This window comes from Blennius ocellaris, assembly GCF_963422515.1.
Source record: "Blennius ocellaris genome assembly, chromosome: 16".
NCBI classification, from domain to species: Eukaryota; Metazoa; Chordata; class Actinopteri; order Blenniiformes; family Blenniidae; genus Blennius; species Blennius ocellaris.
Genome location: NC_137665.1, coordinates 17,092,837 through 17,119,323, shown reverse-complemented (window position 1 = coordinate 17,119,323; position 26,487 = coordinate 17,092,837). Strand labels below are relative to the sequence as shown.

The window sequence follows — 26,487 nt, the reverse complement described above, 5'->3', positions numbered from 1 at the left end:
GTGTGTGTGTGTGTGTGTGTGTGTGTGTGTGTGTGTGTGTGTGTGTGTGTGTGCGTGTGTATGCTTATGCACACAATAATCTGCCTGGATCACGACTCACTAAAGATGTCAGACATGATTGAGTTAAGTGAGCAGCACAAGATGCACAGGGTGGTGGCGTGTCGGCACGATGAGCTCCATTTCCCACAATTTCACATAATTCATGCACAGGTCAGAATAAGAAACAGGCCCCTCAGGCTTCAGACCCTGTTGCACTTTATATTGTTAATCCCAGTCATAATGGAGGCTTTGTCAGTCCTCATGCCCAGGGCTTTCTCCTTCCTCTCCAACAGCTCGGAGTCATAACTCGGGCATCTCCTCCCTCCAACTCAACATGATGACACTTTGTGTTCGGTGTCGGGTACAGCTGATGAATCTGCGGACTCGTCGAAGACGAGACTAAGGCCTGTGACAAACTTTGGCCGGAGTATGGTGGTAGAACACCGTCGGTCATTCTGTGCACTTTGTCTTGAGGATTTTGAAGTGAGATACAGGGGTGGGGTCTAACAAAGCAGCTTAACGTTTCCATAAAGTGTGTACAGCCAGAGGCGAAGTTCAGCTAATGCCGTGGTGGATTCACATTTCCATGGAACTGTTGTAGGACTTTGCTTTTTCAGCATAAATGAACTGCTTCGTCCAGCCTCTGAATTAAGAGTTTGAGTCCAACTCCTTTATGTGTGTTTGACCGTTACAGTACACTGAAACAGGATGAGCTGGCTTGTTTAGCTTGTGTTACAGAGAGGCAGTGGACAAGTAAAGTGACCTTGACATTTCCATTCACAGTTTCCAGTTCATTAACAGTGTAGATGCAGTACGGTGTGAGCGTTATTACCAGATTGGGCTTCAACATCTGGGCGACGTTGGTACAACATTGGTCCAGTTCTCGAGAAATAATCCAGAAAAAAACATTGATTAAAATAGTTTCTGTCTCATGTAAAAAAAAAAAAGAAGAAGAAAAAGATACATATTTCAACAAACTGCAGTGTGGTGTGACTCAAATCAGTTTGTTTGTTTTAAAACAAGTCTCTGCTCTCATGAGCATCTTTTGGAGGGGGACTCAGTAGAGTTAAATGATGTCCTTACCAGTTCTTGCTTGTGGATTCAGTGCTGATCCTGGCAATCTTTGAAAATCTGTAAAAAATGCCAGCGCAGTGTTTTGCTTTTTAAACATCGTCATGAGAGAGATTATTGCTTTTACCGATCATGAACTGTTTTTGTTGTGGTACCTTGGATATTTTCATTCATCAGTCATGTCTGGATAGAATCACGTTAATTTGCACTGATTACTGTCTCAACTGGTTCATTTCCATTTCGTTCAATACTTTTTCCTAAATTCATATTTTTACACATAACATGATATATGCGCACAGATGGTTTGATTTCTTTTTTTTATTGCACGAGTTGTTACCAACATCTGGTGATTTATATTATATCTTATTTTTTGATAAATGGAACCTTTAGAGTAAAGGTATAGTTCAAATCTTAATTATATGCGTCTATAATTCTATGACTATTTCCATCAGTTAATGCTGTTCCCTTGAAGCTGTTTTTAATTTCTGCAGTATGACTCATTGTATAACACCATATGGTGTCACCGTTTTTATAAGGTTGATGTGCTTTTTTTCTTAACTTTAAAAGTGTTTAGTTTCATGTATTATTGTATTAATTGCTCTGGTTCGCTCAGGAGTTTAAACTCTTTGACTGTGTCAAGATAATTTCACAATTATAGCCGAGGCTTCCAAGACATATGATCAAGTTCAGTTCACCTGATTCACTCAGCTTTGACGGAAATTCAAAATATAGTCTCTCCGTGAAAGCTTCCCGAAAAGAAAAGTGAAAAGTTGACTACTTCATCCGTTTAGAATTCCAAAACGTTCCGTCGCTGGGACAACGTGAGAGACGAGATGAGTCTGTGAGGGAGTGAATCATCTCGCTGCGCCACTTGATCTTTGATCGTTCGGCCCGGAAGACGAGCCACAATGGTGGTCCTCTAAATCAAGTGAGTTTACGCTTTAAATGTGTTTCTACCTCGTAACTAACGGCGTGCCGCTGTTTTCCTGTCGGTCTCTGACTCGTATCGGTCGTCCACTTGAACAGTAATGTGAGAGTTTTATATATATATTTGTATGGCCCATCAGTTAGCATCAAAAACTTGTTAGCCGGCGGAAGCTAACAGCTACCCATACTTGTGTGGTGTGGCATTTAATTTCGGTTTCGTTTACAAGGAAGTTATAAATCATAGCAGCAGCCCGTGTGATGGTGAGTTTTCCAGTTTGTCGTATTTGTCTAGTTGTTTTTTTTAAAGCTGGCACTGGTGAGTTAGCTGCTAACAAGCAAGCAGCAGACGGTGTTTGTTGTTGTTGTGAGTGGAAGTGAGGGTCCACCAGTCACGAGACCTGAAACTAAAATAGAAAAACAAAACCAATGATCCCCGAGGACGTGGATCTATTTTGAAGTTGTAGCCGAGGGGATAATTGAAACCTCCCCAGCACTGAATGATTGTGAGTCACAGTTGGAGAATAGACAGACAGGCTGTTTGTTAAGGTACAAGCATCCTATAAGTAAATGACTATTATGACTGGTATAAACATCCTCAGCATATAAAATGCAGCTTTTTTTTTTTTTTTTTTGCCTTCGTGATTCACAACCAACATCTTCAACCACCTGTCAAACTCCTGCACAGCTGGAACATTGTCTGCTGCTCTTGATAACCTAAAACCAAGCTGTGCATTCATTGTAAATTGACTTTAATCCAACCAAACTACACTTTCAAAGTAGTTTTGCTGTCTATTGGACCACAATGGGTTGATTACAGTCAGAGATGAGAGTGTTTAAGTTTGAAATACTCTCATTGGCTAATTATGACCGCAATTCCTTTTTTCTGTATTGTGGGAACAACATTATAAACTGCCTCTCTTGCTTTTATAACCGCATCACGGTACCACTTCCTCACCCCCTGACACAAAACAGAAGTGTTAGTGTCAGAAATCAGGCCAGCAAGATAACAGGGTTGATTTCAAGCCCTCTTTATCTCGACTATACAACCACTCAGTGATTTGAGAGGCAGTCTGAAGGTTCCCAAATCACATGAATAGCATACCACCAACCAAAATCACGTCATTCTTAGACAAAATCTTTAAAATCTGGTCTTTCGGAAATGTTTTTTGGGGGGGCCACAGTATGGGAAAACAGACGACAAAGTAATCAGTAAGATCAACTTCTCCATCTGTGACGTGTTTTTCTGTGTTTCAGTAACTCTGTAAAGTTGAATCTCTGCTTTCAGAAGCAATTATGGTTCCGTCTTCGCCACCGATCGTCAATCTAACTGCTCGGTGGCATCCACACGTACTTTTCGCGTGTTTGTTTTCCAGAGTGACTGTGCTGTCCCGCAGCAGCGATGCCTGGTGTGGAGTACGGGGAGCTCGCCGGCAGCCTGCCTGCCATCGGCTCCCTGAACGCCTCCTACTCTACATCGCTGTCCCTCCCCTACCTGATGGTCCCCCCCGCGGAGCGGAAGGCCATCTCCGATGTGCGCCGCACCTTCTGTCTCTTTGTGACCTTCGACCTCCTCTTCATCGCCCTCCTCTGGATTATCGAGCTGAACGTGAGTCTTCCTCCAACACGTAGAGTTCGTGTTTCTGTGTGTAACCCCCCCCCCCCCCGGGCTTTGCCTCTGATTTGGTCTGTGCTTTCTTTCTTTCTTCTTTCTTTTTTTTGTCTGTCCTGTAGATGTCCAGAACGATCTGGGAGAATTTAAAAATAGAGGTCGTCCAATACAACTACAAGTCTTCTTTCTTTGACATCTTTGTAAGTGGGTCAATTCAACTTGTGCTTCAGAATCAAGCATGTCATCGTGATCGAGCTAGGAAGTATGATAAAGTACGTTTTTGGTTCGACTAATCTTTTATTGTTATATTGCCTCATACTTTCTGTCTTAACTCTTTAATGAGAACTGTCACATTTTATTTTGATGGCTTCAAAAATAACAATGTCAATGTTGAAGTCAATGACAATCTTTGAATAGATGGTGAGATAACTATGCAAAATATTGCTGCTTGAGTAGGATTTGTAAAAATCTAGTTGCTTTTAGACTTAAAAAAAAATTAAATGCACCCCTTCTTGCTCCACCGACTCAGCAATGCATCGTAGGACACCGTCAGTTAGTATCATATAGGAACATATAATGTTTTCCTGAAATCCAGAGGAATTCAGGAAAACACGGATGGATTTAGAAAATGATCTGCTGTTGCTGCCGAGTCCCAAAACAGGAAAATGCTGGAAGGAGACAAAGCAAATGTCTTATTTCCTGTGATTTTTGTTCAGTTGAAGTCTTTATGATACCTTTGATTGTATTAAAATGGCACGTGATGGGACTTGTTTTCCTTCAACTACACCCTGGTGTTGGAAATTCAAATGATAACTGGAAATCAGCTGCAGAAACACACAATAAACACCCAAGTTAATGACCCCCCCCCCCCCCCCCCCCCCCCGACTTCCTCAGCTCCTCGCCGTCTTTCGCTTCCTGTGCCTGCAAGTGGGCTACGCCGCCTTTCGGTTGAGGCACTGGTGGGTGATCGCGGTGAGTGTGTGGCGAAATGAGTAACCTATTGCCCTGATGTGTGGACATGTGAGGAAACAAAACAAGTCTTGTTTGCTCTGCAGGTTTCGACTCTGGTGACCAGCGTCTTCCTCGTTGTGAAGGTCATCGTCTCCAGTGTGAGTGTTTCACAGTCGCCTGTGTGTGTGTGTGTGTGTGTGTGTGTGTGTGTGTGTGTGTGTGTGTGTGTGTGTGTGTGTGTGTGTGTGTGTGTGTGTGTGTGTGTGTGTGTGTGTGTGTGTGTGTGTGTGTGTGTGTGTGTGTGTGTGTGTGTGTCTGACACAGTTAAAACCACTTCGCCTTTTTCACTTCTGTTCCTGCTCGTAGTGACGGCGCCGGCACTGATAGCGGTTTGTGATATTTTTTTACTGTCAGCGGAGTCGACGAATTTAACATTCGTTTCATTTAACATTAACTTATTTTATGTCCTCTGCCTATAAAGCTCAATAAACGATCAGGAGTGTGCGACTCGGGAGTTTTCCCAACCTGTGAGTTTGAGTTTCCCGGACGTTGGCGGTGACCCAGTTCCCCTCTCTCTCTCTCTCTCTCTCTCTCTCTCTTTCTTTCTCTTTCTCTCTCCGAGCAGGTCCTCTCCCAGAATGCCTTTGGCTACGTCATTTCCATCACCTCCTTCGTCGTGGCCTGGTTGGAGACTTGGTTTCTGGACTTTAAGGTGCTCACTCAGGAGGCAGACGACGAGAGAGGTACAATAAAAGAATCCCTTGACGGGTTCACACACACACACACACACACACACACACACACACACACACACACACACACACACACACACGACCCTGCAGGAATCCTCCCGAGCCTCCGTCTCAGACTCGTTTCTCCCCGTGACTTCAGCCTACTTGGCGGCGGTGCACGCGGCGTGCGAGCGCGCCCCCATGATCTACCCCCGAGCCGTTTCCGACGGACAGTTTTACTCCCCGCCCGAATCCGTGGCAGGTGATTGTTCCCCCGCCGATGACTTTTTCACCGCCGGTGTATTGTCCTCCACGTTAACCGTTACTTGTCCCGGCGCCGGCAGGCTCCGAGGACGACCTGGACGAGGAGGGTCTCGGACGCAGGGCCGTGACCGCTCAGGTTACCCGCCCCCGCCGCCTTCCACCAACATTTTCCATAAACGGCGCCGAGACGGGCTCTGATCTCTCTCTCTCTCTCTCTCTCTCTCTGTCTCTCTCTCTCTCTCTCTCTCTCGTTCCCTCGCTGTCTTTCAGGAGAAAGAATTTGTGAGGCAAGGCCGGGAGGCCATGTCGGTGGTGGAGCAGATCCTGTCCCAAGAGGACAACTGGAAGTTTGAGAAGAACAACGTGAGTTGATGGGCCGCCGGTCACACGGCGCACACGACGGTTTACGATCTCGCATGTCGAATTCAACACACCGTTTCCCTTTTTGACATTCGTCAAGGCTGTAAAAGCAGCAGCAAGCGTTTTGTTGAGGAGTTTTTTCCGCAGCTTTAGCAGATTATTCAGGAGTAACTGCTCAAGTAAACGAACTCGGGTATAGCTTGAGATTGAAGACGTGTAGATAATAGATCATATTTGTCATCATCAGTTTTCCATGAATTCGGCTCAGTTGTAACTTTGACAACAATGACCTCCAACTATCCACTGATCTGAGGCTGTATCATCCTTTGGTCATTTAAAGCGCTTCTGGTTGGATCCTGTGATTTCAGCTGTGTGGAGACCATGAGCCTCATTTATATTGTACAGCGCTTCAAAAGCAACCACAGCTGAAACGAAGTGCTGTATTTAAATACATGTAAAGGCCGACAGAAACTCACGAGCGGTGAAAATTGGACTTGCGCATTAAAGAACTTGTAGATATTGTCTTGACATTTTGCTCACTGTTTTGACATCACATTAATCTCCGCATTCTGCGTCTGTGACAAATGAGTGCAGACATGTCGACTCGTAAAGGTTCGATCATCAGCATGCGGCCTTTAAATGACATCACGTGTTAAGACAACTTCACTGAATAAAGCGACTGACAGAATAATTGTCTGCTGCTATTTTACTGACAAATGGGTTAAAAAAAAAAAGCTGAATCAGAAATAATTGACAAAAAAAAGCTCTATATAAAGCAAATGTTTCACTTAAATGTTATATGACTGGTCAATTGTTTGGAGTAGAAAGAAAACCCGAAAGGGATTGTGTTTTTCTTGTCTGGTGGGACGATATCAGTGATCTGTGACTTGAGCCTTTCATCAGATGTACAGAAGAAAGCAGCGCGTCTTGTTTGTTGACAGGACATGGGCGACTCGGTGTACACCCTGGAGATTCCCTACCATGGAAAGACTTTCATTCTGAAGGTACAGTCGTCCCCGCGTGTATTTCAAGTGTGAAACAGACTCGACATGGCCGAGCAAAGAGTCGCGCTCGAACACAAAAAAAAAACTGAAACTTGGGACTGTTGTCGCTGCCTTGGTCGGCTTTGTAAACTCATTTTCATGTTCTATGTAGAGATTTTCCACACAGGAAAGGTGTTATTCACCTCATGTGTCCTGTGTTGTTTTTGTGTGTCGTCATCAAAGAGTTTGACGGAAAAACAAATCAGCAGAACTTTTTGTAACAAAGTGGTTCAGAATCATTCCAACAGATAAAATGCAACTCAAACCAAAACAATACCTATGGCGGACTGACTGTGCCAAAATAAAATAAATAAATATGCCATTAAATAATTAATTAAATGTGCTATTAATTAATTAAAATTGGAATTTGGTATATAAATATGTAATTAAATTGGCCATTAATTTCATGTTAAAGGCATATATAATTCTTTCATTACTTAATGGATTTTTCATTGCCTAAATTGGCCAAAATTAAATACATTAATACACCATTAGATAATTAAATGTGTAGTTAATTACAGTTGGGTTTGAATATTTAAATGTTCAATTAGTTAATTGAAATATGAATTCATTTTATGTTAAAAAAAAGTATTTAATTATTTCACTATTAATTTGATTATTTTACCTGGTCTAGTGTTGCACTGCTTCATGAATTCATGTAAGGTGCAACAACGGACCATGAAATAATTACTTAAGTAGTTAAATAATTACATATGTTTGTTTTTTTTTACATAAAATCAAATATTTTAATTAACTGACACATTTAATGAATTTAAATGTATATATTTAATTGTAATTTTAAGTAATTAATGGGGCATTTATTTATTTAATTTTGGCACATTTATACAATTTAATAGTGAAATAATTATGTCTTTTACATAAAATTAATTGATTATTTAATTATATGTATTTAATGCAATTTTATTTGAATTAATGACCGAATTAATTAATTATTTAATGATTTTTTTTGGGGGGGGGGGGGGGGGGGGGGCACAATCAGTCCTCCATAAAAATGGCCACACGGTGGCGCAGTGGTTAGCACTCTGGCCTCACTGCAAGCGTGTTCAATTACAGGGCCTTTCTGTGGGGAGTTCCCCCCCCCCCCCAATGGTTTGCTCAGGTTTCCCCCACAGTCCAAACAAATATGTACTGGGGGTCCCCGGGAAAAACCCTCGGTTCACCTGGCTAGATAAAAAAAGAAAGAAAAAGTAGCATTCAAAGCGGTAGCATTACGTGGAATGAGGGCCCTCAGGAACCCCAACTACATTGAGTGAATTTCCTTCTTTATAAAACCGTCAAACAGCCTGAATAACAGACACCGTATAAAAAGAAAATCAATGCGCTGGAGTGTAAAGTGCAGTCTTTTAGCGTCAGTTGAACTGTGTGATTACGTACACTGGATGCCAGGGCGTCTCAGCACAATGGCGTCCTTGTTCGCACGTGGACGTGAGTCGCGGTGCAGCTTCCGGCAGCACTGACGCGACGGAACCGCCACGTCGAATAACCATTACAAATTCAGACTTTTGTGTCGACCCTCACTGTCAGGAGTTGGAGATCAACAGAGATAATGGCATCTGCTGGATGTTTTGTGTGATTTAATGTGACGTATTGTGATGTAATGTGATGTAATGTGACTTAAGGTGACGTAATGTGATTTATTGTGACTTAATGTGATTTAATGTGACTTTAATGTGATTTAATGTGACGTAGTGTGATTTAATGTGACTTAATGTGATTTAATGTGACGTAGTGTGATTTAATGTGACTTAATGTGATTTAATGTGACGTAGTGTGATTTAATGTGACGTAATGTGACGTTGGCTCCTGTCAGGGCCTGATGCAGTGCAGTGCAGAGCTGGTGTACCAGGAGGTGATTCTCCAGCCAGAGAAGATGGTCCAGTGGAACAAGACGGTCTCCGGTTGTCAGGTGACCAGCTCCCCTTCCCGCCCTCCACGTGTCGACCGCTATATCGTGTGGTCGTGAAACTTTACACGTCTTCCCCCGTGCCGTGTGCAGATCCTCCAGAGGGTTGACGACAACACCCTGGTGTCGTACGACGTGTCCTCCGGAGCAGCAGGGGGCGTGGTGTCGGCGAGGTGCGTCAGGCTGGCTTCTCTCATCTCCTCCCACCAGTCCGCGACTCCAGGTTTAGAATGAAGCTGAGTGACTCCCCCCCCCCCCCCCCTTCCTCCTTCCTTTAGGGACTTTGTGAACGTCCGACGAGTGGAGCGCAAGCGAGACTGCTACATGTCTGCCGGCATGGCGGCCAGCCACGACGCCAAACCTCCGAGCGGACGCTTCGTCAGGTTGGGCCTCCGCTGGCCGCCACCGACCCGGTAAAGCACAGCGTTCATATTGACATGTTGACTTTGGTCACAGGGGGGAAAACGGTCCGGGAGGCTTCGTGGTGCTCAAATCCAGCAGTAACCCGTCCGTCTGCACCTTCATCTGGGTCCTCAACACGGACTTGAAGGTGAGGACGTGCTGCAGATTACAATCACAGCTGCACAAGTAATCCCCCAGCGACTGATATGTGGAGACTCTGACGGATATTAACAGCGACTTACCCACTGAATCAAAACAAGAATAATGATGTGAAACGTTGGGGAAACGGCCCTCGGTGCCCTCCCAGAGACGGTTCAGGGACCTCGGGTGGTTAAATGTGTTAAAACTGTTCATCAGATTAATTATGATGACGGATTAATCCCCATTAAGGCCACGATGTCGACAGACCGACTTCCGAGTAATGAGTTTCCCCCCGAGGAGCTTCTCACTGTGTCCCTGCAGGTGGATGTCCGCTGGGTCGGCCTCCCACTGCTGTTTTTGGGGTTTTTTTTGTTTCATTTCAGCAAAAATGTCAGGAATTTTTTCACTTCATTTCAGAGATGTAAAAACAAAACAGGTGTGCCAAGCACATACACACTGATACACCTATATACACATACATGTCCATATATAGACCCTTTGTTGATAACCTATATCGATAATTCAATCAGTATTTTATGAAACAATATTTAAAGAAAAAACATCCATTTTTTAAATAATGCATTTTAATTGTAACAGGCTTTACAGGTTAAAAAATCTCAAAGTGCAATTAAACAGTTTAACATGCCTGAAAATCTATCTTTAGAAGATAAATCTTTTAAACTATGTGGTTTATACTTTCTGTATCTTCCTTTAGAGGAAAACAATCATGTTTCAACAACAATTAGCTCTCAGGTCCGATTTTCGGTGTCAAACCTTCAAAAACAAAACAAAACAGAGCAACATGACATTGAATCAAACAAAATGAGAATCGAGAGAAAAGGGATTACATGTAACGTGACCTTTCACTGTGCTTTGTTCCTTCACATTAAGAGCGTGAATTGATGAATGTGGAAAAGGCAATAACTGGCCGTGTCTCTTCAGGGCCGCCTGCCGCGCTACCTCATCCACCAGAGCCTCGCCGCCACCATGTTTGAATTCATGTTGCACTTGCGTCAGCGGATCGCCGAGCTGCGGCCGTCCCTCCGCTCCCACCACCACGTCTGAAACGGGACCAGAGAGAGCAGCGCTGCCACCGCCTGGCGGGGGGGTGGCATTACATGATTACATGGGGATAGATTCAGATATCAGACACTCGTCCTTCCTCTCTCTCTCTCTCTCTCTCTCTCTCTCTCTCTCTCTCTCTCTCTCTCGCTCTCTCGCTCTCGCACCCACAAACGTTTCTCTTTCTATGAATTGTGACCACGTGCACATCCTGCGGACCTGCAGCCGACTTGCTGCGAGACGTCTTCTGACAGACGTGGAAGAAGAAGGAAATCTTTTTTTACAAACTCTCTGTGGCACGACTGAAGCGGCTGTCTCTGAGCCTTATATCATTTTGTTACCGATCATTTGATGCTTTTTGTTTGTTTTTTTTAAGAACCTTTCCAGGATGTGTTCACCGCACCACCGTCTTACATATGTATGCCTGCTCTACTTATACGTCACTTATATACTTATATATATCACTGCTATATTCTGAATGACTCGTCGAAGCTTTACTACACTGTGATAGGCCGGAGTAGGGGCATGCACTGGCATCCTGATTACCACTAGAGGGAGACACCACTGTCTCTGGGTGCACAAAATTGATCATATAATAAAAGTATTACTGTATGTTTTTCAATTCTGCTCACAGCGAGTCGTGCTAATGCTCATGAATTAGGCAGCTGTATACATGCTAACGCTAATCATTGTGCCAATAACCTGAAGTGGCCTTCGTGGTGCAACAGATGAACTCATTACTTGTCGTTTTGCTGTCACTTTCATACTGGCCCCCCCGAGATGAGGTTTTTCTATGGTTTCTGTTTATTATGAAGCATTAAATCCTCTAGAAACCATGAAACAACCCACGTTTCCTTCGGCCTCTCCCACCACTGTTAAAAAGAGAATTCTTTTTTAAATAAATCATGATTACTTGTATTACTGGGAAGAGGCTTAAAGCAGAGCTGGAGTGGAACCAAATGCAAAAAAAATGTGGTCTATTTAACATGTAGGAGTGACAGGGGGGAAAAAAAAGATTCTATAAAAAAAAAAAAAAAACATTTCAGTGTGTAATCGATATCCACACAGCCTCGAGAATACTGAGACGAGAGCTACACATGTACAGAAGGAATGTCATGTTCAAAGAATTAAACGATTAATAATTTGGTGCCTTTGTCACAGTGGTAAAGGGACTTTCCTTTTGTCTTCAATGAGGTGTACTATATGCACAGAACACCTGCTTAAGTTACTGTTTTCTTTCATGATTGTTTTTGAATGGATTTATCTTGAAATCAATTATCAGACCATGTTAATTTAAATCCACCGCAACGGTTTTCACTGAGTCTTAACTTGTGTCTTATGTCAAATAAAATATATGAACTCATTTTGATGTTATTTTCTTTTTAAATTTGAGCAACACAAAAAAAAAACTCCTCTTCACCCTTCTTTTATGCGACTTCATTAAATCTTTGGGCCGTCGTAGCCAATCCCAGCTAATTGTCCTGAACAGCTTGTCTTTATGAATTCACCCTCATAGTTCAGCTTTGACGCCGTTACATTCACAGTGAGGGAGCAGGTCAGTTGTGACTGTTAGTGCTGCTTCATGTCATAACTCCAGGTGATCAGTGAGCGACATAAATCTTTGCAAAAGAAAAGTACAATCTGAAATGTACCCGGAACAATATTTCCAGATGTACAGCCCGACGTTGAGGTGAAAGGGTGTAAGGAGTTCTGCTGAAGTTAAGAAAACGTGCTGGAAGAGTCTCTTTTATATTGTAATGTGGCCTTTTGTAATTTTTTTATGTGACAAATGTGCCTTAACTGACTCAAAAAGACACTTTTCCATCCCCAGGGCTAACAGAGAGACACACTCACACCTATTGGCAGTCGAAAGATACCTCGCTATATACCATTTAGAGTACCCAGAATTCAACTCCCCTCCGCCCACCCATACACTGCTTCCTTTTTTCATGCCACTGTTCTACCATCTATATGAATTCCCGTGCATTGAATCATGGGGGTGTTGACATCTTCAACAATAAGACCGTGTGACTGGAGCCTTTTGTCATGAGGCTTTCGAGTGGTACCGTCGCAAAAAAAAAAAAAGAACAAAAACAGCCACGGCAGTTCAAACGAGAGTTTCAATGTTCACACCGTCAAACGCACAGTTTAACTGATCACACGCTCCTGAGAGAATCAAATGAATATTTGCTAAATCACTATGGCCCTGGCCAATTTTCTATTTTTTCCAGAATGTGTTATCAGTGTTGTTGTGCAAGAGCAGTGTTGTCCTCGGGGCGAAACACGATGCGCAGGACAAGAGATGGAGGAGCTCACATGATTGTACTGTGACTGTCTTCTGAGGCTGAGGGTGTGTGAATGTGTGTGTTTCTTTTGATCGACGATCGCCACAGTTTCACTGCTCTCATTGTCCCTCATGCGAGGCTGATGAGTGGAGCTGATGATCTGGAGGACAAACTGCTGCTGGATGTGGAGGTGCGGCGACTTCCTGGATCATGGAAAGAACTTAGATAGCGTCTCTCGAGGGGGATCAGACGTTTTTAGTTTGTAATGTAGTTTTTTAGAGGACGCTCTTCTTCTGAAGGTCATCCCCGATCGGTACATTCCATTGGACCACATGTTTTGTGCCTTTTACTTTGAAAACTCTTTTTTATTTTTTCTAAATCTTAGGCTGTGAATAAGTTCCCTATCCTCGAGAAACACCTCCGGACATCCTCGGACAAAAAGGCACTGGAATCTGTTTTGCTGCCGATTGAAGACTCACGCACACCTCTCCACTGGATTATTTGACACTTGCGTGGACTCTGAGTGATGGGTTCAGCCTTCAACATGTTCTGCATGAAATTCTGCTGCTGCTGCTGCGCCGGGGATGAAGGCGACGACGACGAAAAGCAGCCTTTAGTACCGTAAGATGAGCGGAAAGATGGTCATTCGTCACATAACAAATAGATGTTCAGTGCAAATACAGTCGGTTGTCATCTGCATAGTGTCACAGTCGATACAAAGGTAGTGATTGTCGTGTGCAAATGTTCCCTGTTATGTGTATGATCAGTCAAGATCCGCTGGAGTATTTTAACCGTGAAGTCCAGAAGCGTCGTGAAGAGGAAACCAACCTGTGGAGCGAGCCAGGAGACCCGAGCCACTCGGAGAGGGAGGACGACCGAACGCTTTATTCCCTGCTGCAGGCCAGGAACAAGACCCGCATGGGTTCCACGGTATGTGGTGGGGGGGTTCACAGAAACATGAGACATGTTTTTATTGAGAATATGGATCAGAGGATGGAGCGTCTTGGAGCTAAAATGGTGACGCTTTGATCAGAGGGTGTTCAGAGTGTGGGGTGGCCCTACCCAACTAGGGGTCAGCGGTTATTATGTTTTAATAAGAAGTTTATGTAGACAGTTAATTTTACAACCCAAGGACAAGAGATCAGGTTGTCAATGGAACAGGAAGAGAATCGTACTCTGAAGATTCTGATATTTTCCTCCAGGGTTACCGTCGACTGAGTGTTGACATTGAAGCCATGAGGGACACCCGCCGAGAGGTCCGAGACAAGTGGAAGGTCATCCTGGAGAACCTGGGTGAGTGTCGGGCAGATGGAGAATTCGATTCATGGCGCTACACACGCTGAGTTACTTGTCTTGATTTTCTCAGGGTTCATGGCTGAGGCGGACTCTTTGCTGACGGTGTCAGCCGGCGGCTCACAAGACCGCATGCGCAACGCCCCCGCCGCACGTGCCCTGCTTCAAGCGCTGCACACCGAGACCTCCGTCTTCAGCAGCAGAGAACCGCCTCCTGAGAGATATCTGTTCATCCTGGTGAGAGGGGGGGTCATCAACTGCTGAAAACCCTGAACTTTGAACTCCAACTTCATTCATCCAGTGACCGGGTCCTGGCTTTGACCTGGACCACAGGCTAAAAATGCTCCTCACAGCTGTTCAGCGAAAAAGATCTCACAGGCCAGAGTTCGAAAATGTCTCAGTCGCCTTAAGAGTCAAATTGTAACTGTGCAGCTTTTATAATAATAGACGGTACATGGCTGACCCGTCCAAACGTCAACACAAGCTAAAGATCCTTTTGCTGCTCCTCTGTAGATGTAGACCGTAGTTTAGTTGAAGACACTCGTCTTCATAGACTTTTACGCCTGCTTGTTTCAGCTGTCTTCAGTTTTACTCAGCTTGTTTTTCCTCCACCCCTTCGCAGGATCGTCTCCTGTACCTCGACATCGGCGAAGACTTTTTGGCCAAAGCGAAGCGCTTCTACCCCCCGAGGGACGACTCTGACGAGGACACCATGGGCCTCGCCATAAACCTGCCGCTGCTGCTGGCCAGGGTCGAGGCCATGAATGGCAGAGGTGGTGAGCAGGAGGAGGAGGATGATGATGATGAGGAGGACGAGAGCGGGAGAGAAGATTGAAACTTGAGTGACAGATCCTACAATTAACATTGATTAATACATAATGGAAAAAAAAAAGTGCTGGCTGCAGTAACAATAAATAGGAGGCAGGGGGCAGTAGTCGTCAACCCTGGAGACCCTGAAATCTTTTGTGCTGAGGCTTATCACTAAACTCGAGTATTTTTTGTTTTCTTTGGAGGTCAAAAAGAACATATTATAAAGAGTTTGTCAGAGATGTGCCAACTGTGTAATTCTATTTTCTCCAGGATTTGTATTTTCCCCTCCTTCCAAATAGTTGTAAAAGAAAGTTTGATTGTTTATCTGCTGTGACCCTTCAGGGAAGCAATGTTCTTTCTTTTTTTTTTGAGCAGAGCAGAGCAGAGCCTCTTCAGCCTATTTTGTCCTGTGATCATCAGCTCATCACATGATCAGAAGCAACACTAAATAAACAGCCCACTGAGTTTTCCTCAAAGTTTCAAAATAACACACGTGTTTGCGTGATAACTCATGACCATCATAATGATCCCAATGGTTGAAACGTTTGAGAAACTTTTTTTTTATTTTTTTTTTATATATATTTAAAAGTGCATCTGTGTATGGAGAGCAACAGGTGAAAATGCACTGGAGTCAGTATTGTATGTCAAAACTTAAAAGTGGGTGTATGTGTGAGTGAGGAGACTTTCAGGTGATGAATTCGAGGGGGTTCCTCTTCCTCCTCCTCCTCCTCCTCAATTCACTGAAAACGGGAAAGGTTTAAGAACATATGTCAAGGTCTGTGTAGGTTTTCTGTTCTTGAGGTTCAGAACCAAATAAAGCTCCACCTTTTCAAACCTCTCCTGCAGAGAGTGTCACGTGTGCACGCACGGGGTGAGATTGTCTCCAGTTGCCCTGCGATTCCACTTTATTACACCGACAAACCACCGGCATGGGAGTCGTATCCTTCTTAAGTGAAATCCAAGCACCTTCCTCTGTCTGTCTGTCTCTTTCTGCACCCGGCGACACATGGCTTCCTGGCTCACTCTGATCCGCCAACATGGCACAGGCTGTCCGGCTCCTGACCGTCCCGCTGGGATGAGAGCGGCTTGTTTTGGTGCTCAGCTGTTTGTTGTTGTTGTTGTTGGTGGTGGTGTTGTCGTTATGTAAGAGAAACTCGGCGGTAGGGGAGCACATGTTCGAGCACAACACCAAGCCTGATGATGGTGCCCCGTCTCACACACACACACACACACACACACACACACACACACACACACACACACACACACACACACACACACACACACACACACACACACACACACACACACACACACACACACACACACACAAATAGCTGGCCATGCTTGCAGATAAGAGGCCGTGCAGAGAGTTTGTGCAGAAACCAAAGCCAAGTTTACTTACTGATTGTTTATTTTCAATGTGCAAATAGCAGCATAGTTTCTGATATCACTGTATCTATGCTAAAACAATTTTTAAATAGACATCCAACCAAAATACAAACAAAAAATAAATATTTCCAAACATCTCATCACAAAAAATGGTCTGTTTAGTTACTTGATCAATGCTCGTTATCATGATTTTACACACATTCATGCACACTAGTTTCAAGTTAATGGATTACTCGGAGACTTTCTTCTCCCACCATGACTTATCTCTTTAATTCGCGATAAATAATATAATATTTTCAATAAAAGTTTTACTGTGAATCTAATAATTACTGACTTGTTGTTGTTGTTGTAAATTAAATTGATGACATAAGTTTTAGTGACTATGACAGGTCAACCATTGCTGAATTACGTAATAAAGTCCATATGACTGCCAGTGTAAAAGAAACCCGGCTAACAAAGCCTTCCTCTGATCATCTTTTGTTGCTTATAAACAGTCGTAATATTTTCCATGAAATCCATTAGGAAGTCTGATGGCAACCAAAACGAGTTGCATCATCATGAAGAGTGGTCGAGCCTCTCTAATGCCCTTGATCATTCCATATATATTATTCAACACTCATTTTTCAAATCAATACACTCCATCTTTCAACATAAACATTCATGATGTTTTGTCATAATTGCTGCAGGTGTCTGCTCTCGCCTCCCTCGCTCCCACTCAGTCTCTTTTCCTTCTTTCTCAGTGACAGCCCATTTAAATGTCACCGAGCAGCAGCTGCGGCAGCGTTAATATCATAAAACACAAACTTCTCCCCAGCCGAGCCCGACCTGGACTCGTCACCGCTCACCTTTAAAGACCCCCCCCCCCACCCCCACCCCCGATCATGAGTCACCCCAAACCACAGCAGAGGGTGAAGGTCACGCCGTGTTCTCTTCTGGTTTTAGCTTGTGGCTTTTTAAACAGTCCCAAAACAAACAAAAACTACACAATTACAAGCTGCACTCGGTGTAGTTTAGAAATGGCCTGTGCTCAGCACAGAGAGGGGCTTACATAGCGAGTTACTGGGTTTCTGATCTGGCATTTGTGGTTGCCATGGTATCATAACACGAGCGGGTGGTTGACCCCCGGGACGCCTGTGGCGGGCTCTGTCAGCGTGTGACATCGAGCAATATATTGCAGAGAAGTGGCTAAAATAACATGAGTTATTCCTGCCGACAGACAATGAGAAACGAGCGCTGAGAGTTAGGTCAGCGGGGCAGGAGTTTTAAGTGACAGAGGAGACAATAACTGACCCCGAGTGTGGCATTACAATCAAACAGCTACGAATTAAGAGCGATAATTTAACTCTCTTCATTCCAATAGCCTTCAGTAAACAAAATACCAGGCCTGCACGCAGTTGAGTTTAACACTGAAAAAGGTGCTGTGAGTGTAAGACTCAATGAACTTTGCCTTTCATAATAATCCAATTTAACATAAATTGCACATTAGTTTTGGAGACGTCTCACTTTCTCAGCGTACTCGACGATGCTATTAACCTGAAAAAAAATCAAACAATCTTAAACAATAATAAAAGAATGACTTCATATTTAATCAAATATACCCCGCACATAATGGCAATATGTTAATTTTCTGTCGAGTAAGTCAGATTTGATCTCATTTGGAATTTTGCAGCAAAAAGTGATAATCAGCAGTGTACGTGGTGGAACAACAGAATTATAGAAAGTTTTTTAGAAATCTAAAGAGACGTTTTTGGCAGATTTTCAATCTCTAAATCTTAAACATGTATGATTTGTTCTGGTTGACACTTTTCAACAAATGCTTTTTTAAATGACATGGTGAAAGTCTTGAAACCCATTGGGGTCGCCCTTTGGGGGTCAGGGGGATGCCTTTCTGTGCCATGAATTTCTCGTTTAATTTGAATAAAATACAGGCATGAGTAGAAGGTAAATTACAAATAATTTCATAACAGTGTACATTTTTAGAACTGAAATCGTTTTGTTGTGGTAGAGACCGAATAAATGACGAAAAACAACTTCATAACAGCACCAAATATTGCATTTTGAAGGCAGACAGTCAACAGTTGACAGCAACTCAATCTTTTATTGTGGAAACCATTCAATCAGAAGCGGTATTACCTTTGTAATTACCTTTCTTTAAAACTCGTCTTAAAACACATTTTTATTCTTTGGCTTTTACCTCAGCGTGAGACTCTGGTCTGGTTTTAGTGCCTTCGTTTTTGTTTTTGTTCTTTTATCCTTTTATGTTTTGTTTATTGTTTTAACATCTTATTGTTTTTATTGTTTTAATGTTTTTATTTTGCGACTTATATTTTTATTTACAATGTACAGCACTTTGTTTCAGCTGCGGCTGCTTAAAAGCGCTTTATAAATAAAGTTGATTGATTGTAAAAAAAAAAAAAAGCAGAAATTCACTGTGACAACTTACATTTGAACTACGTGAGTATTCCCGATGACGTGCTCTCTGGATGTTGACACGTCGATCACACTTCCTGTCACAGGGATAATAAATTTTATGCTGCGTGCTCGATATGCGATATGTGTGCTTTTTTTTTTAAATGATATCACTGCTTGATGTGGATGAATGAGTCAGAGACATTGACTGGTAGAAACATCACACCGGGGTGGATAACTGTCAGTTTTGTGTGTGTGTGTGTGTGTGTGTGTGTGTGTGTGTGTGTGTGTGTGTGTGTGTGTGTGTGTGTGTGTGTGTGTGTGTGTGTGTGTGTGCATGCGCGCGCGCGCGCATGCTTCACGGTCCGTAACCTGAGTTGATCATGGTTTGCACGGCGCTCTGTCACAGGCGGAGAAGCGCTCGCTGCGTCTGCGAGAAAACACACTGTAATGGAATCTAATGAGGTTTGAAGTTGGCGTGTGGCCCAGCTGTGGTTTACCTCCGCCCCCACATACCCATCCCCACCCCCCACTCCACCGTGAACCATGTTATGAACTAAAAAAGAAAAAAAGTAATGAACCAACTGCATCGATCGTCCCCTTTGACCTCTGTGTGACAGCTGGGCTGCTCCCTTAATCCATGCATTCTTAACCTACTTGCCTAAAATATCCTTTGTGTATGAAACGGCTGCATCCTCTTTATCTCTCCACACAAAGTGTCACGTGCCGTTACGTGTACATCAAGACTGAAATCTTATTAAGATTCCTGCCGTAAGACCGAGACCGTTGCGTTTGTGCCCATCTACATATCCATGTAATCCCCCCCCCCCACCCAGCTCGCTGATACGCCGCTCATCTGCGGTCGCAGCTAAAGTGGAAAGTGTCGGGCTGAGTGATTACGGAGGTGACCGGCCATACAATTTGAGAATCAGGGGATTTTCGGGCCAATTACCCTGAACCCTCCCCTCAGTGTTGGCTTCCAGCTGTCCGGGAATGAGACGCACGGCGTCTCGGTGTCAGATGTCGGGACACACTGATTGTGGAGTGACAACACAAATCCGAAATAGCTACAGAGCATCTATAAAAGTTGTGGACGGACCTGCGCTGGGACACTGAGACAGAGGTGGTGTAAGCGTGGAGACTGAAGCAACCTGAAGCATCACAGTTTGGACAAAACCCGCCACAGCTCAGACGCCAGAGCCGAGCTCAGGACCGATCGACAAGAGCCGATAACAGCTGAGACAGAGATGATGCCGATCTGTTCCGTGATGCAGAAGCGTAACGGCGCGGTGGTGGGAGCGGAGCTGACCTGCAGCGTGCGGGAGGAGAATAAAGCCCAGAGGGAGAGCTACACCGCCGACTGGCACAGCGTTAATCTGAAGACTCAGCCGCAGGAGAGGTGAGACTACAGACACACATCCCTCGAACACAACAAGGACAATACTCCCATTTCTGGCTTCAAATCTCCCGATTCTTGGCTAAATCTTCTCTTCTTGGTAGTCAAGACTAAAAAAAAAAACCTAGTTAAGTCAGTAAATCACAGTGTGGTTTCCCACTGTTTCTAATTTTAGCTTTTTTTTCCACTTCGTACCCACAGGCAGACCATGAATATGAACGACACCTCCCGCAGGGAGACTCTGTCCCGGCAGTGGCAGGCCCGTCCCCTGACACAGGCCTGCCCCTCGGGGGTCTTCAGGGTGGGCACGGTGGAACGGGGAGTCAGGGAGCACCAGCTCCTGCCAAAGAGAAACACCCTCCCTCTCCCCATCTTCATCCCGGCGGAGCTGGGCGTCAGGCTGGGCCGCGGCGCCCCGCACACCGAGGAAGACCTGCAGCCCTTCCCCGTCCCGGACGGCGTCTGCCCGAGCAAGAGGACCGTGGACGACATCACCAGGGACCTCCCGCCCGTCAAACCCACTCGCATGGAGTTCTCTAAGGCGCCCAAAGCCCTGGGGCGCTCCATGTCCCAGGAGGCGCAGAGAGGGTGAAAAGCAGAGGGGCGAGCGAGGCAGAGGGGTCGTTAGGGAGAGACGAGAAGGATGAGCGACGGGAGGGTATGATCAATGAGCAGAGTATGTCGGCAGTGATTGTGACAAGATGTATATATGTGGCTCTCTAGCGGCGGTCGTCATAAACCCAACGTCCTGTAGTCGATCTTTAGAGTCTAGATGTCCCACTGTGTCGTCGTTGGTGGTCTGCGGTGCGGGACGTGAGGGCGTTTGCGTTGTGAGAGAGGAGCTGGGTGAGTGGTCAGCTGCACCCCGGGCTAACCCATGCCTGAGCTGGCCAACTGACCCCCACCCACCGTTCCAATGTGTCCCACATATGTCACGCACCACCATTTCTTTGGCCTTTTGGCTACGAAGCCACATGCAGATATCCTCAACGGGGTAGATGAAAGTTTTCTTAAGAGTCATCGGGCTGAAAATATCTTCATCGTGTGACGACATTCGGGAAAATAGATTGCAAGAAAAGAGAGGATGAATGATGGAGGGAGAGTCAGAGGTGAAGTGGGTGGGGGGGTTGATGGGGGGGGGTGAAGCATGCCTCAGAGTTGGTGGACCTCCAGAAGCTCCTGCCAGTCTCTGATGTGGATGAACGGTACAGAATGCGCTGGCGTGATGGCACACTGCAGCTGTACAGACGTTTGAGTTTGCGTGTACACGTGTATGTGTGTGAGTGTGTGTGTGTGTGTGTGTGTGTGTGTGTGTGTGTGCTCAAGGGCACCTCAAATTAAACCGACCTGGGAAAACCAATAAGCTGTTCTTTGTACTGCATTAATCTGCCTTCTTAGGTGAGTGGCAGCTCATAGTCAAGTTTGATAGAGGATCAGAGACTGTATGGATTTGAAACGTGTGCACCGACGACGAAATGCTTGTTTTTTTTTTCTTAGATATTTATTATTTTTACAAATAAAAGCTGAACCACTCATTATTCCTTTGTCTCTCCACTTGTTGTTTCACACACGACATCAACATCTTGAGGCCACATGTCACTTCACCCAGACCAGCGTCGCAGCTCGTCTCAGCCGACACTTTGGGAAAAACAGCCACTTGCACCGCGGACAGATGTCCTTTCATTCACTGGGGAATTACCACGAGACGCACATCACACACACTCATATTCACTTGTGAACAGCCTATCTTTGGATTGTGGGAGGAAGCCAGGGTACAAAGATGAAACAGGAATAAGGAGAACCTGCAAACTCCACAAACTCCACAAACCCTACAAACCCTACAAACCCTACAAACCCCACACATAAACTGTCCAGCAGGTTTGAGCTCGGGTAATTTTTCCCTGTGAGGCTGCAGCTTGAACCACTGCTCCACTACGCTGACAAATACAGGAAATGTATTCACGTAAAAGGGGTCTTATTGATACCCTTTAGTATTTCGGTACTTTATTGATACTGTTTCATTTCAATTGGTACATTATTGATACTTTTTCACTATTACTGGTGATTTATTGACACTTTTTCAGTTGCATTGGTACTTATTGATAGTTGTATCACTTTTATTGGTAATTGATACTTTTTCACTTGTCGGACATCAATACTTTCACACTATTAGAAGTGATTTATTGATAGTTTTCCAGTTTAACTTTTTAAGTTTTCTAATTTTAATGGTAACTGATACTTTTTTACTTTTTGGTAGGTTATTGACTTTGGTAGGTTATTCACTATTACTGGTGCGTTATTGATACTTTTTTTCCATTTTAATTGTTGTTGATACTTTTCCACCACTACTTAGTAGTTGAAGTATGACAACACAGCGAGAGGCAGGCACACCAGATTTCATCTGAAATTTTCTATTCTTTTTTTTTTTTTTTTTTAAGGTTTTGTAGGCAAAGTTCGTGCTTGATTGTGATTCAAGTTTGTGGCACACGATTAATGAAAGAAATAGGTAGAATATTTAAACTCCAGACTCCAAAGAGTTCAAAATTGAACTGAGGATTTTCTTTCAAAGAGATGAGAATGTGAACCAATACTCTATTGAACAAACTGTCAAATCACTTATAAAATCTTTTTAGTCCCTGTTGTCTTGACGTTACTATTTCACATGATCACATTTCAGCCTGTCTTGATGAAAGTGTTTGATATACTTTTGTGTGCCTCCCAATAGGCCAGGTGAAAATATAACCATTCTAGGTATGATGAATTCTCTGTGGGGTTTTTTTCCTCCCACAAACTGCCGTTCATTACGGGGAAACCTAAAAGTGCACACATTCGGCTCAACTATTTGCTCCTATACGGATGATCACACCGACAGGGAAAGTTTACAGTAATTCCACGAGGATCCTCTGACGCTGCACCTTCAAAGATTTTTTTTAAATTGGACCCTCGGTTTTCGAGCCGCAGTCATTTTCCCCAGCCCTCCATATTCCATTACAGCCCTGCTTTCTCACTGCCTGTGAGCTGCACCACGTCTCCATGACAACACACTGGCCCTTTATTGATACTTGTGTTTTTCAGTATTAGCTATTATTACTGTTCTGTCACCAGTGTAATTAAGCACCTTCGTCGTATTAAATATTGAACGCTCCTTTGGTGCCCCTTGATGACAGTCCTGGGGAACAAATACACATAGTTGTCCTTCTAATCAAACCAAGCCCTTCATTTGTCACAAACAATAACACATTGTGCTGCGAACTGTGTTCAGCACCTGTTCAACACCGACAGAACGATGCTAATAATGGAAGTAGAAGAATAAATTGGAGCAGAACAATAATGTTATTAGTGGAAGACACTCCTGAACTTAACCCTGATGGTTTGTTGTAAACGCATGATGATGTCATCAGTGTGAGTCCTCTGTTCAACGCGTGATGACTGCGTTTTTGTCCTCCATCAAGAGAATCCTCTTCTGAAGACGTTGCCGCTCTGTACTGTTTAGTGCAAATATATTTCTGCCGATGACTTACAGGATTGAAGGTTTGTGTTTTCCCTGTGTTAATGTAGAGGAAACTTTCATTGGTGGCGACCGCATTGATTTGTGTGGAAGATGCCTTGTTTTCTGTACGTTTTGTTTTCGGCTTTCTCCAACTTCAATTGACTATTCATTCAAATCGGGAAAATAAATGTTCCCTCGGGTGATTAATAATTGACTAATTATAAATAAATAAAATATTATCCTCTCTCTCCCTCTCAGACACACCATGACAGAGCTATTAGTATTTGAACTGACTTAGCAGTGGCAGTATGGAGGGATTCTAGTGGGCAGTGAGCAGCAGGCTCATCCGAAACATTCTCCTCAGATTTATAATTATATTTTAATGTATTTTAATTTGCTGCTGTCTTGGCCTGGCCTCGCTTGAAAAGTACTTTGATTGCGATGGGATTTAACTGGGTAAAGGAAGAGAGACAAGCAAATAAAAAAGTTATGAGAAAATACATCCAAGAGTGACAGCTGATGAAAATGTAGATAAAGTAGAATGTGTACAAGAGTGTGTAGTTGGCAGTACAGTTAATCTGAGCTGACGCGCTGAAGCAAAATCACTGAAACTTGATTGATTCCTGCGTTTTTCCCCGACGTGGAAGAAAGATAAATATTTCAAGAGGTTACAGCCTGGGCAATGTTTTGCTATGATAATGATAATGGCATATGACTGGAAGCTTTAAATAGAAAATTGCTCTGTCAATGTGGAAAATTATGCATTTACAGAAGCACGGTTATTGGAAAAAGCAGATAGAATTAAAGCTGCAAGCAGCCCTGAACAGGCCCTCGCTCCTCGAGGGACTTCGACCAAAAACATCTCTCTGTATGTGTTGTACTGCCGCAGTGTTAACATAGATTAAACAGTCAGACAAACTCTTTTGAGAGCCAGGGAAGCGAGCAGCCGTTCTCCTTTATTGGCTTCTTACGCTGTTCCTCTAGCCTTACTTGATTACTAGCCACTTACTAGCCTTACTTGATTACTAGCCACGGTGTGGGCGGAGTCATCTGACCTTCTCCCCGCACTGCACAACTCATCACCCCCGATATGATGTGGAGAGAACACCCATTAGATATCAGCTCAAATGATGAATTAAATCGTCAATATTTGTATTTATTTAGTGATAACATTACAGAATGTGGATTGTTACGCTCATGCTTCACTGTCCGGTGTTTCGGTTTCACTGGTGCCCATGTTAACTGGTGACTTCTGCTACCAGCCATAAGTTTCAGCTGATGTTAAAATAGCGTGTTTGCCAAGACAGCTACAGATTTCGGTCGGATTTTTAACATCTGCTGTGAAAAGGGGACATGGAGTCAAGTTTGAGCCAGATCTGAACATGTAAACTTCCTGTTTCCAGCAGGTGGCGCTATGGCTGATGTGTGAAATTTGATGCAGATCCGACCACGTTCAGGCTATGGACATTGCACTTCCTGTTTCATGGCGTGATTGTCCACTGCCGCGCCCCCCTAATGGCATACGAGGAAAAGCAATCATATTGTTGTGATGAGGGGCTGGTTTCTGATGCCATTTGTCAAGTTTGACGTCGACCAAGCATCGTTTTTACACTCCACTGACTGTTTCGTGGCAAAAACGTCAATTTTTTTGGCCACATTGTCAGATATTATGGAGACATTTTGATAAACTTTGCTCAACAATCTCTCTTCTGTCACCACGCTAATTTTCAGGTCAGTCGGACTTACCCTCTCAGACTAGTTCCCTCTTGATAATCCAATATACTGTATAATAATCAGCTTTTTCACATTTTCAAATTTTTTAACAATTTTTCCAGACTAATGTGTAATTCCACCAAATTGTCCCTGTTTTTGTGACATCACCTGATGACTGTGCTATGTGTCGCCAAAAATAAAAAAGTTCTGTATGTTTAGGCCCTCAAAAATGAAGAAAGTACAAGAGTTAATAACAATAACAAATAATAATCTTTGAAATTTGTGCTCGGACCCGAAATAGCTCCATGTCTGATGCCCACAGTTTGTCTGCATCCACCCTTTGCAGAGCATCCTCCACCCTCCGAGAAAAACCCCACTTCACCACTCTGCAGCCCTCATTTATCTTTCATGTTGCACCTCCTGTATTTGTTCTCAACACAGAACGCACCGTTCTGCAGTCGGCGGCCTGACACGGCTGCACTCCAGCGCCTCGCCTCCACTCCACCGGCAATTCAGCCAGTTATCAGTTATTCCTCGTGCCCTCCTCTAATGATTCCTCCGCTGTGTATGTTTGTTTCTTTAAGCTCTTCCACTTCATTGTGCCCCTTTGATAGCAGCTGTGTGGTGCTCTGATATTAATAGCTGGGTAAACATTGGCATTGCCCTGGAGACAGTGGAAAGACAGCCGCATCGGCACGTTCTTCACATTTGAGCTCTTAATCCCAGTGTTTTATCAGAGATTTGGGAGTGCTGCCTTCACTCCCTATCTTTAAAATTACCCTCCCACACTGCCGCTGAAATACCCGGCCTCCGCGCCCTTGCACTGTCACAGTGAAAGTCAGTTTCCGAACTCCGACTGAACCTCCAAACCCCCGAAACTATTTCCAGGGGATGCCAGGGAATGTGGGATTTGAGACGGGCTGTGTTGTCACGGACAAATCTCATAAATTGACACCGAAATTCTTTCCTATGTCTCAGCTGCCTCCGCCGTACGGCCGTCGCTGTGTTTGACAAACCCCGTCAATCTGCTACTGCCAGCCAGTCAAAGGAAAGTGTCACGCTGTGCTCAAATTTACTGGGACTAACAGATAAAACTTTTTTTTTTAGCAATTATTATTTATTAAAATGTTAATATTGGACTAATATAATAATAATAATAATAATAATAATAATAA

The 26,487-nt window shown here is 43.9% G+C and overlaps 3 protein-coding genes across 4 annotated transcripts; all 3 read left to right on the top strand.

The window, feature by feature from the left end:
* Nucleotides 1-1,997: 1,997 nt before the first annotated feature.
* stard3 (StAR related lipid transfer domain containing 3) lies at nt 1,998-11,678 on the top strand. Of its 2 annotated transcripts, none has more exons than XM_080511107.1 (15): nt 1,998-2,038; nt 3,411-3,643; nt 3,769-3,846; nt 4,541-4,618; nt 4,702-4,755; nt 5,223-5,340; nt 5,489-5,590; nt 5,673-5,728; nt 5,863-5,955; nt 6,894-6,956; nt 8,827-8,922; nt 9,013-9,092; nt 9,198-9,302; nt 9,376-9,469; nt 10,405-11,678. In XM_080511107.1, the coding sequence occupies exons 2-15, from the start codon at nt 3,437-3,439 to the stop codon at nt 10,525-10,527; spliced, it is 1,347 nt and encodes a 448-aa protein (XP_080367233.1). In that variant the 5' UTR covers nt 1,998-2,038; nt 3,411-3,436; the 3' UTR covers nt 10,528-11,678. The 2 variants fall into 2 exon arrangements, with proteins under 2 accessions (XP_080367233.1, XP_080367232.1); XM_080511106.1 differs by having other exon boundaries at nt 3,769-3,918.
* Nucleotides 11,679-12,998: 1,320 nt separating this feature from the next.
* Nucleotides 12,999-15,750, top strand: LOC308141100 (melanoregulin). The gene is made up of 6 exons (XM_080511108.1): nt 12,999-13,108; nt 13,195-13,430; nt 13,577-13,739; nt 14,012-14,102; nt 14,176-14,339; nt 14,725-15,750. The coding sequence occupies exons 2-6, from the start codon at nt 13,336-13,338 to the stop codon at nt 14,935-14,937; spliced, it is 726 nt and encodes a 241-aa protein (XP_080367234.1). The 5' UTR covers nt 12,999-13,108; nt 13,195-13,335; the 3' UTR covers nt 14,938-15,750.
* A 4,085-nt stretch (nt 15,751-19,835) lies between these two features.
* Nucleotides 19,836-21,647, top strand: tcap (titin-cap (telethonin)). The gene is made up of 2 exons (XM_080511111.1): nt 19,836-20,112; nt 20,311-21,647. The coding sequence occupies exons 1-2, from the start codon at nt 19,961-19,963 to the stop codon at nt 20,699-20,701; spliced, it is 543 nt and encodes a 180-aa protein (XP_080367237.1). The 5' UTR covers nt 19,836-19,960; the 3' UTR covers nt 20,702-21,647.
* Nucleotides 21,648-26,487: the final 4,840 nt, after the last annotated feature.